The following is a 12,676-nucleotide window of genomic DNA, read 5'->3' as shown; positions in this document are numbered from 1 at the left end:
AATGCAACTTCAAACAGCAACACATTTGAAGGAATCTGCGTGTACACAAGACAATATGGAACAGGGATTCCACTAAACATTGCTTTAATAAAACTTGTTTGTGACTAGCAGAGTATAGCCTACATGCATCTGCACTCACCTATTATTTGAACTCATAGACAAAGTGAAACTTCACCGTGGTTTCATAGTTGACAAATTAGTTCAACACAGTCAAGTACTATTACTATTGACTATGGGTTATCATCAAAAAAATAGCCTGAAGAAAGCAACACTTGTCCAACAAATGTCCTTCTGTTACAATAAACACTACATATATTCTGACTCACTTCATGCAATAACTATCTTTGTCCTTCAGCGTGACATTTTGTCCTATAGTGTGACAAACATAAAACAACAGAAAAACATCCTTAATTTCATTTTTTTTTTTTTTTTTTTTAAAGCAGGTTTGGCATTAGGGGAGCTCCAATAATATCTCCTCTTAGATAGGTACAATTTCAAACAGTTTTGTAAGGTTGGCGGGAAAAAATGTATCGACATTCATAGGTGTAGTAGTAATGTGTCTGTGCAGATGGAGTGACTCAGGTCGAGAAATGCAAAGTTGAAGAAAAACGTCCTTTTTTATTATAAGCTACCGGTAGGTTTAGACATGACATAATAAACAAAAGAAAAACACTGATTCAAACGAAAAACAAAACATGTAATGGGACAATGCCCACTATAGCTAGGCCCTTCACGTACCCACACAATACATGAAACAATGTATCCTCTCACGACAGAGGCCATCCCTACGGAAGAGCAATAGGGCCACGGAGTAAAATATTTATTCTAAATCTCTGAGAAAAAAAGTCAAAATTTTCGAGAAAAAAGTAGAAATTTTCAAGAAAAAAAATCGAAAATTTAAAAAGTCGAAATTTTCGAGAAATTAAGTCAAAAGTTTTGAGAAAAAAAGTCAAAATTTTCGAGAAAAAAAGTCAAAATTTTCGAGAAAAAAGTCAGAAATCTGTAGAAGGCGGTAAAGGTTATAATTAAGATATTGTATGGTAGATTGTACAGTGACAAGTGGCGTAACGCTAGAGCGTGCGTCTTTAACCCAGGGGGCCCAGGTTCGAGTCTCGTCATGATCTAGGATCTGCAGTTTACATATTGACATATTTCCATGGCCATTTTCCGTTGATGGTTTTTAATAATAAACAGATTAATAGACAAACATTTTGAAATAAAGACAAATAAGCAGTCCAACAGATTGTCACAAACGATCGGGCAGGCAAATCTCCCCTCTTCCTGCTACTATTACGCGCGTGCGCAGAACAGATCACAGTCCCAGAATGGACTTGTCCTTGTCAAGCCTCGCCTTCCATGTCGCCTTCCCGTGGGCCGGAGCGAGCTGTACTTGAACGATATCCCTGCATCTGTCCGCATGCAGTTTCTCCTGCACGAAGGCATTGTCTATGTTCGACTGATTTCGCCTCCTACAGTCCAAGTTCACGACACCGCCTCTTCAAGGTCCGGATAGACCTTGGGGCCTAGCCTACTGTAATTCTGTGCTAAGACTGCAGATCTCTTTGTTAGTTAATCCAATCTCGAAATAAAATGTAATTATGTTGTCCATTACAGCAGCACTATGGCAAGAGACAAAGTCTCTGTCAGCTCCAGCTCTGAATGACTTGTTCCTGGTAAGCTAAAAACAACTTATTAGCCCACGCTACAAAATTCCACCTATGGTAGGAAGTGAACCCCGGTCGCATGATTACTAGACGAGAGAGCTAGCGCTGCGCCACATCATACTGTTAATCATAGCAGACAATATCCCTAATTGGAACTTTGTAGCCGCCTTCTACAGATTTCTGACTTTTTTCTCGAAAATTTCGACTTTTTTTCTCAAAAACTTTGACTTTTTTTCTCAAAACTTTTGACTTCATTTCTCAAAACTTTCGACTTTTTAAATTTTCGACTTTTTTCTCGAAAATTTTGACTTTTTTTCTCGACAATTTTGACTTTTTTCTCGAAAGTTTTGACTTTTTTTCTCAGAGATTTAGAATAAATATTTCACTCCGTGGCCCTATTGCTCTTGAATGCAGCGCTCCATACTATTATATCCTATTGGCGCCAATCAAACACAACAAACAATTGTGTTCAATCAATCAACGCACACACATATCTTCATAGTCTACATACTATACAAGCGCAACACATTACTTGACAACCTTCATGTGCAATCATAAATACTTCGCTACAGTCCCCCCAAAATAACAAATAAAACAAAACAACTGAAACACCCCTGTCTCTATGAGCGCTTCCCTTATGGGAGCGCGCCCCGTCCCTTTAAATGGGTCTCACCTCCGACACTCTTGTTGCACCCCAGCACCCCGGAAGACAGGTAGCCATCAGGTAGCCTAAGGTGAACAATACACAATACATAATACAAAGACAAACATTGACACCGTCGCAGCGGTTTCATTTAAGATGTAAATTGTGCGCACACGAAACCCACCACAACTGCCCCGACATGCCTTGCATCCCCCGCCAATGTAATAAAGCCATGTTTAGGGCACGGCCTACTCAATATTCCTTCGTGTCATACAAAGTCTCCATACATAGTTATTCCTTACTTTTCTACATGCATTTCAACATTTCATTTCATTTTATCTCCTGTATTCGTGTACTGTATGTAATGTCTGTGTTCAAGCGCAAACTCCGGTCTCATTGTTCTTACTGGCGGGAATGCGCCCGCTTGCGTGACAGACGCGGTGCGCTCTGTCACAATAGGAAAAAGTCAATCAAGTTCATCTATTCATGGTGTAAATGGTTGTAATTAGTACTTTTATGTGAAATAAATATCATTTTAAGAAAATAATGATTTAATAATGTGAACAATTCTGTTTCATGTATTTTTTTTAATGTTATTCAATATCATTTCTTAGTACTTTTTAAATGTCACACCACAGGACACATTCCCAGTGCAGATGAGTGTAAACGTGGAAAAAAATATGTGAGGTCATTGACAAAATGAGTGACCACTATTATTTTCTGAAACAGTTTCCATACTACATAAATATTTTTATTTTTTCTTAAAAAATGATCTTTTCCAAATCTTGGCCAGATGTCAACTACCTAAATACAGTATGTAGGCTACATTTGCAAATAAATAGAGTCTATGGGTGGGAATGCAATTGTCCGGCAGGGGAGTGCAGCTGGGAACAGATAGATAGATAGATAGATAGATATACTTTATTGATCCCCAAGGGGAAATTCAAGAATGTCCGTCTTCTTGGCTTGTTGGCTTTTAGTGGTGTTAATGAGATGTTTTGCTGATATTAATAAATAAATTGTAATGCTTTGACAATTCTGCGTAGTTGTAGGCTATAACATGCCACACAAGAGAAATGTGACCCTCCATAGCGAAAACAGTCGCTTGTCGCATTTTGAGAAAATCCACAATAAACAAACTTCCGGGTTAAAATGTTGAATTTCACGTTTTCACAAAAACATACGCTTTGACCAAGGGCGTCAGTTTAGTTTTCAAAGTCCTGGGGACAAAAACGCTATTTTACAGCTTGGTTTGATAAGTGCTGGGGACATACATTTTATATAATCTTAACGCTGTTGAGGACTGTTGCGTTTCTGACTCTGCTGCGCCGTTGCCGCCAGAACCATTTTTAAACGCATAGGCCTACAAGGCTATGCAACGTTTTTAGGTTAAGCTACTTTATCAGATTCGTAGCCTACTTATATGGCTCATTCCGGGGAGAATGAAGGCTATCATGTCCTCGCCCCGTTAGCGCACTTGTAGGAGAGGACTCAGCTCGCGCAAAAAAAATGAAACCAAAGCCAGAATGAAGCTGAAATCGCGTACCGGTCTGTGTCTTAATGACCACCACTGGTTAGTATGCTTTGGTTTGCAGAGTAATCCACATGGGTTGGCGAAAATGTAGGCTATAGGCCTACTTTCTTGTGGGACAGAGACATTTTTCAAGGTGAAATACAGTAGCCTAGGCTTACAAAGCTTAAATCTTTTAATCGTAGTTCTGTAGGCTATTCAAAATTGCGCTCTGAGCAGCGGAGGACAGGAGCAGTGAAACTAAATATTGGTCGTTTATCTGGTCGTAGCCTACCATGCCTTACCATTATCTTTGATATTTTAGTGCATGGCTTTGAATATTTTATCAGTTGCCAAAAAATATAGGGGATTCAGTCAGTCGAGTAGCCTATTTGATATTCGCGGCATGCACTTGAAACGCCGATCAAAACTTTTGACATGTTAACTGACGTTATCGTCATTAATTCACCACATGATAAAATGCAGTCGTAGATTGGTGTACAGTAGCCTACGGTATGCCTATCTCTGAATCAACATGAACTTGCATACCTATCTATATAAGTTGCTAGAACTTTATTTTGCGGAGCTAGGCCTAGGTAATGGTGAAAATGAATCACCGCTCACTGCCCTATCGCGTTTAGCTGACCATCCATTGTTACAATGTTACAAAATGCGCAATCTCCTCCGTGCATGTAGCCTACGGTTAGTAAAGTGTCATAGGCATGTACTGTATTAAAGAGATTTCTGTTAAATACATTTTATTTTCAGTTGTCAAAAGCTAGTAACGTGTATTTTTCTTAAGATCGGAAATTGTGACTAATTTACAATCATAAGTATGATTAAAAGCTATAATAATGACTTTTAGCTAATGTTTTGCCTTGGCTATACTTCTATAGTTTCTATAATTGTATGTTCAATTGGCAACAGAGGCCCCTTTAATTCCTTCAAGCATCACACTCATGCCAGATCCATTTCAATCTCTGTGTAGTTCTGACACCAAAATCACCCAACTCACAGGCACGAACAGGCTACATTATGTGGATGCAGAGGACATGGGACCCAGAGCAGGGCAAAAAAAGCACACATTGACCTGACTGTAAAACACAGACTGGGAAAATCTGTGGACACTCTTCACTCAATCCTTTTATTAGATCTTGTAATTTCTGTTCATTATCTTACATTTCTCATGATTAGCCCTCCTTGTGGTACTACTAATCCAACAACTTGAATGCTGCTGATAATCACTGTTCATATACTGACATATTGTAGACATATTCTACTGTTCATAGACAGCTGTAGTGACAGGAGATACATGGACCATGAACAGGTTCAGCATAGGGATGGATATCTCAGCCAACATAGCCTTATCGAGTTAACTGAATTAGACGTTTCTACAAGTGAGTGTTAAACCACATTAATCAACAAAATAAATATTGGCATTTTACCCTCTCCAGTCCTTCTATATTCCCTTATAGGGCCGCTATAATGTGTTTAAGTGCTGATTTCTGCCTGGATCAGCATTTTTATTATTGTACTGGCTATATATATTTGTGAGAGTGGTCTTGCAACATGCTGATCGGAATGCTCAAAAATACACTCTTTCCCTTCTGTCTTTGCAGGAATTATATCAACTTTCCTCCATGTTCACCCATTTGGAGCCAATATTGAGTATTTGTGGTCATATATCCAGAGGTTGGACACAAAGGCATGTTTTTTTATTATTATCATTTTAGGAGTGATCTCGTAGATTGTTTGAGAGAAACACCATGACAAAATAATTTACATAAATAAAGCATAATAGCAGTGACATTGTGTGTTGTGAGACATGTCTTGATAACACATAAAATAAGATACATCTGTAAGTATTATAATGACACAGATGCTGTTGTTTGTGTGTAATGATTAAACAGGATTTGACTGGGACATAGGCTTACTTACCTTTATCAGATGCACAGAGTCATTCTCATTTCAACTGTACTTTAGTATATATCTGTAGATTTCAGCATGTTAAGGACAAACGCACAGCTGGCTGGACTCAGGAGAGGAGCTCTCCCTTGACCTCATCTCATTTAGCATAATTGCTGACAAATTTCCACTGACACTTTGTCAATGCTCGCCATTTTTCTGCTGAATTGAAACTCCATTGAAAATAACTGATTTCTATCCTTCATTATACACCTTAGCCCCACCCTATGGGCAGACGGGGCTGAACAAGCAGAGTGGTTTACTGACTAGGGATTAGTCAAATGCACTGTCTGTGTTATTTAAAGTGTTCTTCACTACTCTATCTACAGATCTCTGCACGGGAGCTTGAACGCCTAATGTTGCGACTACCAAATATGTTCAAACAGGAGTTCAGCGGTGTGGGTGCAACATTGGAGAAACGCTGGAAGTTCTGTGGGTTTGAGTACCTGAACTCTACATAGCCTCTACAGGCAATTCACATCAAAAGACTAAGAGAATCAGTGGTGAAGATAAAGTACACAAATCCTACTGGACTTTGAAGGATCCACGGAAAATACAAGACGTAGAGGTGATCATCAGATCATCATGGCAACACCATATGTCAGACTAGCCACACCCAAAGGCTAGCTAGTTGGCTTTTTTGGAGACAAACATTTACAAATATGACGTGTAAGGAGAATTATCTGCAAGATATCAGGACAGATTTATTTGACTGCATTTTCTCTGTAGACTTCAGCCAGTTATGTATCTCCACCGTTAACAGTCTCCTACAGTCAAAGGAAGCTGTCAGATAAGGTAGAATTCAATTCTAAATAAACCGTCTGCAAGCTTGTAATAATGTGTATACAGATGATGAACAATGACCCTTTTCATCCAAATATACAGACGTGCTATTCAAATTTTTACATTATGCAGCATAGCAGCATATTGTGAAAGGTGCCCCTAATTGTCTCGATAGGTGGACAACTTCCTTGCCTGAATATTTCAGAACTCACCATGCCTTGGTCTTACTGTACATGTGTTGGCTCATTCTAGTATGTATTCTAATGTGTTCTATTTATTGTCGACAATCTGTAAATAAAAACATTATTTTATATTTCACAGGCATCCTTTTCTGAGTTCAAAGCCTGGGTGCAATTTACTCCTTCGTTGAAATCCCCCTCACAGCGTTTTTTTTAGACATGTTCAGTTATTTGATCTAAAGTTGATAAACATTGGGATTGCATGAACAGCATCCAGAACGAAGTGTTCAGAATAACAAATAGTAAATTATTCATTAAGAGGAGGGAATATTCCTTCCAAAAATGTGTTGAATATGATTCTTCTGATATTCATGTCAAAGACTATGCTATTGAATTTGTGCCAGCACATGCTAATACAAATTTCTTGTGAGTTAAAGTGGATTATTACAGTATGAATAGATCTTGTATGGCAGAGAGTTGGGACTGCATAGAAAATATGTAGTTTTACATATACGCCACTCCGTCTGGCATCATGTTTTTGTTTGTTTTTATGTGATATTCTGTTCATTTGTTGTATTTATTATGTTTTCACTCTTTATTTACGCTATTTTCGATAGTGTTGTGCTTTTCTTAGTCTTTATTTTTCTGCTTATAAGTTGGCAGATGCCATGACAAGTGAACGGTAACAAAAGCCATGGCTAACTTTTGCCCTGGGCCTCTCACATCCTCCATCCATGAGCAGCAGCACTTTACCGTCTGGTCAGGACAGCTGTGGACCTACAGTAGCTATCTACTACTACATGCAATGTGCTGACCGCTGAGCTGCTGCTGGCCTGTGAGCTGCCATGCTCTGCTGCCTGGAGTCTGGATTGAGCAGATGCTAACGTTAGCAGCAAACAACAAACTGTGGCTGTCGGGGTCCACTGATATCCTATCCTACAGCTTCTGCCGTGTGTTATTTAGCATTTTGTAAATTACATTGTTCACTATTGGATTTACAAAGCGGCAAATAACACACAGCAGAAGCTGTATTTTGCTACCATACTTGATTAGGAACATCAGAGAACACTACTAAGCACCTTGTAAGTTGCACACTTTTCGTAAGTGAACATTTAGGCTTGTTTTAAGGTCAGGATAACGCATGCCCATAGGAAGCCATTCTGAAGCTGGAAAAAGTGATTCTAAATGAGCCAAATAGTCAAGACAGGAACAATCATCAAAATAACGGTGTCAACCACTCCTTTGTATCCTAGGCAACCCAGAAAATGGACTTAAAGTGTAAAATACTGAACTATCCCTTTAAGTACCGCCACTCTGACAAAGGGAAAAAAATGGCGGAGTGGTGGGACGTTTGAAAATAATGGAAGTACCGCCACGCCGACAATTAGACATCAATGTCCGAAAGCCGCTGCACGTCAATTTAGGCCACATCGGGCAGTGTGTCCATGGCATAATTCGGTGGAAAATGTCAATAATTGCTCCCTCTTTTGAAATTTGAGCAAGCGTGGAGTGATTTCACTAGAGCTGAATTAAATTTTAGGTGAGCGGAGAGCGGTCTTTGAGCGGAGCTATGTGGTATAAGTTTGAGCGTTGGAGCCAAGGAGCGAACACCCACGTAAGCGGGGAGCGGAAATTCTTGCCACACTCTAGTCAACATAGTCAGTTTCTTGCAGTACAGCATAATAAATTGGAATACACAAATAATGGAAGTTAGGATCTTATTGTAACGTGTAGAGTGATTTATAACCTTTTTGTATTTATACTGTATGTGGTGGCTATGCGCAAGGACACTGCAGGAAGTTAAACCCCATTCCACTAAAGCAGCGGTGGCCAACCCGCGGCTCGCGAGCCACATGCGGCTCTTTGCCTCCACTCGTGCGGCTCACGGCTGCTCAACTGATGTTCTCACTTCTCCTCGGACCTAAACGTTTTCCTTTTGAAATAGCCTTTATTTCCGGTAAATAAAAAATAATTTCAGAATTTGATAGTAGCCTATTGCCAAAAGTAATTATTAATAGTTAACAATAATTGTACCGTCATGATATGGATAGGAATTGGCCAAAACGAAGCAGACGTGTTTATTCTTCAGCCAGGTTTAATGCTACTGTTGCAATCAGGAATACCCTGAAGCTAATCGTAAGTAGAAGGAACACGTGCCATTGAAAAGGACCATTTATCGTTTTGTAACATAACCCCTCTGGCTAATATGTCAAAGTAATCAAAACAAAAGCACTCTGAGATCGCAAAACTCCGCCTCGCGCATCCTGCTTAACATCTCGCGCCTCCGCTTAACATCTTGCTTAACAAACAGACAAACCCCGATGAAAACATAACCTCATTTGCGGAGGTGATATGTTTCTAGCCTACACATTAGTTTGGTACTTGGTATGCCACGGATTCATAAAGCTTCAAACCTGAACATTTCCTAGTAGGCTGGTAATGGCTATAGACGTCAGTCACTCGTTTTCTTTTTGTTTATTTTCTTTTTAAAAGTTAACTGAACACTTGACATTGCATTATCAGGTGTTGGAGCATTGCTCATGCCTATAAGTCATTCAGTGAGGGGGGATTTGATGTGTGTCTGATCTTTTTTCATTTTCCAATGATCATTTATCAATGATCATTGAGCATCTGCCAAGTGTCTTACTTTAAATGAAAAACAAAGGAGCTATAACTGTAGGCCTAATGTTGTGCTGTTGTAGTATGGACGCCTTTTTTGTTGTGCGGCTCTTTTGACTTTTGTGGATTTTTTTTTGGCTCTTCATGCTAGACTGGTTGGCCACCCCTGCACTAAAGTGAAAGTACCACTACTGGTGCCTTTTGCTTTTTTAGCCACTGGAGAAAAGCAAAAACATTAATGCAACAGCAGTTAAAAGTGTTGTGGGTGTTAAATGTGTTTAGATATGGGTTTATGGTAAGGTAAAGGGTATGTGTGGTGGAATGTTCTAATAAGAATAACATTGTATCCATCATGGTCATGCTGATGCATTTGTGTTAAAAGCAAACGATTAAACCAACATGTTAGACTTGTTACACCAGATATAGAGGCTGATAATTTACAGTGCATTATATCAACTCATGGGTTGACAGAGCAAAATTGATTGTCAAGCAAAACTGTATTTTGTGCAGTGCAACATTGAGTCATTTTTGTGATTGAATTGGGGACTGACTATGCCAGACCCAAGTTCTCCTCCTCACAAAAATGCTTGGTTGGAATGTCATGTAATAACCAACACAGTAAAGTCACACAATCATTACTACTTAAGTTTTGCTTACATCGACACACACACACACACACACACACACACACACACACACACACACACACACACACACACATTCAATACAGCTACAGGTTTTGCTTTTTCCAGAAGGCCTATTAGCATGTTTGATTTGCATTGAGCTCAATGAGCATCAAACAGGCTAATAGGCCTACTGGAAAAAGCACCATATCCATCTCTAGCTATGGTAAAGGGTATGTGATGATGTGGGGCTATTTTAATTCCAACGGCCAAGGGAACTTTATCAGGATGCATAATAACCTGGATCCATGAAATAGCTGGCCTTTAAAAATAAAAATCTGCCTGCCTCTATGTGTAAAATTCCCATAGGGTTACATACTGTAGGGGGTCAAATACTTCCTTCCCCCTAGCATTTCAGGAAGAACATGTATTTATTTACGATACATTCTTCAATCACAAAGAAAATGGGTGTCCTTAGCAGTTTGATTTTTACTTTATTAAGGCATTAAGATCAATTGTCAAATGATGATTTCATATTCCTCTTTTTAGGGAACTTTAGTATGGTATCAAATACATGTTCTCCCCCACTGTATATCACCAAAGGATAACCAGCTGCTGAACTACTGAAGTATTCAGCAACCTGTCTAATCTCTGTTAATAATGATGAATACGCAAGTCAGACATTAAAGACCATTTAAAACATTTTATTCATCTAATACAGATACAATCTCAAGCAAATAAATAAATGTGCATGTGTGTACACATCAATAACGGCACATATAGCCATTGTTACAGATATGCCTGGACAGTAGAGTTCATATGATGTGCACAACACTTTTCTACCATTTCATCATTACCTCATCATTCAACAGCAACCACTGAGGTAGCATGTTACAGGTTAAGGAGCCTGTGAACTCATCCTTTACGCTCAGTACCATAAAACAATGTAGACAGTTTGCATACAATGAAAACTTTTTTACACATGGCCCCTTCAACATCAACAGTAATATGCATCACCCCATCATCAGTACAAGCTACATTCACTCAGACTATAAGAGTCATTGGTGGAACTGGTGCAAAGAGTTGTTTGGAAAGAGGAATTAGAAATGGGAAATAACTAAGGTCCTCAAATTTAGTTCAATCTTAAAACAGCCAAGTCAACCCCGTGAACCTGACTCAAGAAGGTCTTTTGCTTCATTGGCTTTTGCAGCCAAAAAGGGAGATCCACCTGTGTGAAGAAAAAAAAAACAATTCCCATCAATGGTCAGCTTCCTTTTCATGTTCAACCACTTCTCATGAAGACTTAACAACAAATTTAACCAGCTATCCCATTTTATCTATGTTCTATAAGTCACTAAATTTCTCTGAGCCACAGGCCTCTCACAAAGCTTGCAACATTTCTGTGAGAGTAGAATACATATCAGTGGCTAGTTTGAGCAGGATATCCCAGTGGTTAGTTGCCAGAGGCATATCAGCAAGTGCACATAGACATCAACCGGGGTGGGAGCCTCTGCCCTCTTTCATCCAGGAGAGACATGCGTCTATTTGGGACTCGGCTATTGTTTGAAGTTTTACGGTAGTTACAATGGTTAAATGATTTAATAGTGTATTATTGCAGTGAGGACTTTTATTTTGAATCAGTTGTGGACAGAGGAAACAGTCTAACACAGGGGTCTCAAACTCAAATGAGCTGGGGGCCACTGTAACCAACATCAACTGGTTGGGGGGCCGCATAGGTTGACCCCCCCCCACTGAATGTTGAACATATTTGAGCAGTTTTACTTTACTTTTTTTGTCCTTTCCCCTACATAAGAAATTAACAGCAAAACAGTAAAATGTAACAACAGTAAACTATGGCTACGCCTACTAGGCTACTAACACAACGCTTTTGTATACAATGAAGTAGCCTGGTCAAATCAGTGCCTGTCAAGTGACTTTGTAGTTTTTCAGCTGTCTGTACGGGGTCCAGGACACTATCATCTCAATTACCACTGGCACCTCCATTATGTTGGGCAGAGGGTCGAAGCATGGTAGCCGCTAGAAAACACTGTTGTTCACTCAAAAGACGCACCTTCACAGACGCACCCAGATCACTGTCAATTACGATCGATCATAATCTCCAAAAGGCAGACATACTCCAGAATCAGATATGTCAATAACAGACCCAAGACCTCATGAAACGTGATTTTTTGTTTCAACATTTGATGTATTTCTGCTTCAGTTTGTGCAAAACTATGTCCTGCATGCATCGCTTTCGCGTCATTACAAACCGCACGTCTCCTGCGTGTAGTTTAATGAGGGGGCTAGTTCGTGAAAACGTTGCTTGAATCGAAACACTTGATGTCTAGCAGGTGGAGTCTAGGCTACAAATGAGACTTGTCACCGTACCTCCCGTCTGTTTTAACCCGTGTCGTTTATCGCATAAAAATACCCTCAAGGGGCGACTTAGGCATTATTATTTTGACAGAAAGTTGCGGGCTGGAACATGTTGCAAGTAAACAATTGCTAATTCGTGTTGTTGTCACGAGCCTGAGCTATGGTAGCGCAGCCATAGAGCCCAGCCCACGATTGTTACAAAATATAAAATGCCCAGATGCATGCGCGGGCCGCACTAACATTAAGCTTCGACGTCAGGCCGGGGGCCGCAAAATATCATCTCGCGGGCCACAATTGGCCCGCGGGCCGCGAGT

The 12,676-nt window shown here is 39.7% G+C and overlaps 2 protein-coding genes across 3 annotated transcripts in view; one reads left to right on the top strand and one right to left on the bottom strand.

Annotated features, from left to right (window-relative positions):
• enox1 (ecto-NOX disulfide-thiol exchanger 1) overlaps window positions 1-6,881 on the top strand; it is a 90,256-nt gene extending 83,375 nt beyond the window's left edge. For both annotated transcript variants that reach the window (XM_062533738.1, XM_062533737.1), the window contains 2 exons: window positions 5,437-5,522; window positions 6,112-6,881. In XM_062533738.1, the coding sequence (XP_062389722.1) occupies window positions 5,437-5,522; window positions 6,112-6,243 (218 nt within the window). In that variant the 3' untranslated portion in view covers window positions 6,244-6,881. The remainder of the gene's footprint in view (window positions 1-5,436; window positions 5,523-6,111) is intronic.
• A 3,793-nt stretch (window positions 6,882-10,674) lies between these two features.
• dnajc15 (DnaJ (Hsp40) homolog, subfamily C, member 15) overlaps window positions 10,675-12,676 on the bottom strand; it is a 32,201-nt gene continuing 30,199 nt past the window's right edge. Inside the window, exon 6 of the mRNA XM_062533735.1 lies at window positions 10,675-11,214. Coding sequence (XP_062389719.1) covers window positions 11,144-11,214 — 71 coding nt within the window. The 3' untranslated portion in view covers window positions 10,675-11,143. The remainder of the gene's footprint in view (window positions 11,215-12,676) is intronic.

This window comes from Sardina pilchardus, chromosome 4 (genome assembly GCF_963854185.1).
Source record: "Sardina pilchardus chromosome 4, fSarPil1.1, whole genome shotgun sequence".
In the NCBI taxonomy this organism is placed as follows: Eukaryota; Metazoa; Chordata; class Actinopteri; order Clupeiformes; family Clupeidae; genus Sardina; species Sardina pilchardus.
Note: the sequence above shows the minus strand (reverse complement) of the source record. Positions and strands in the feature narration are given on the sequence as shown.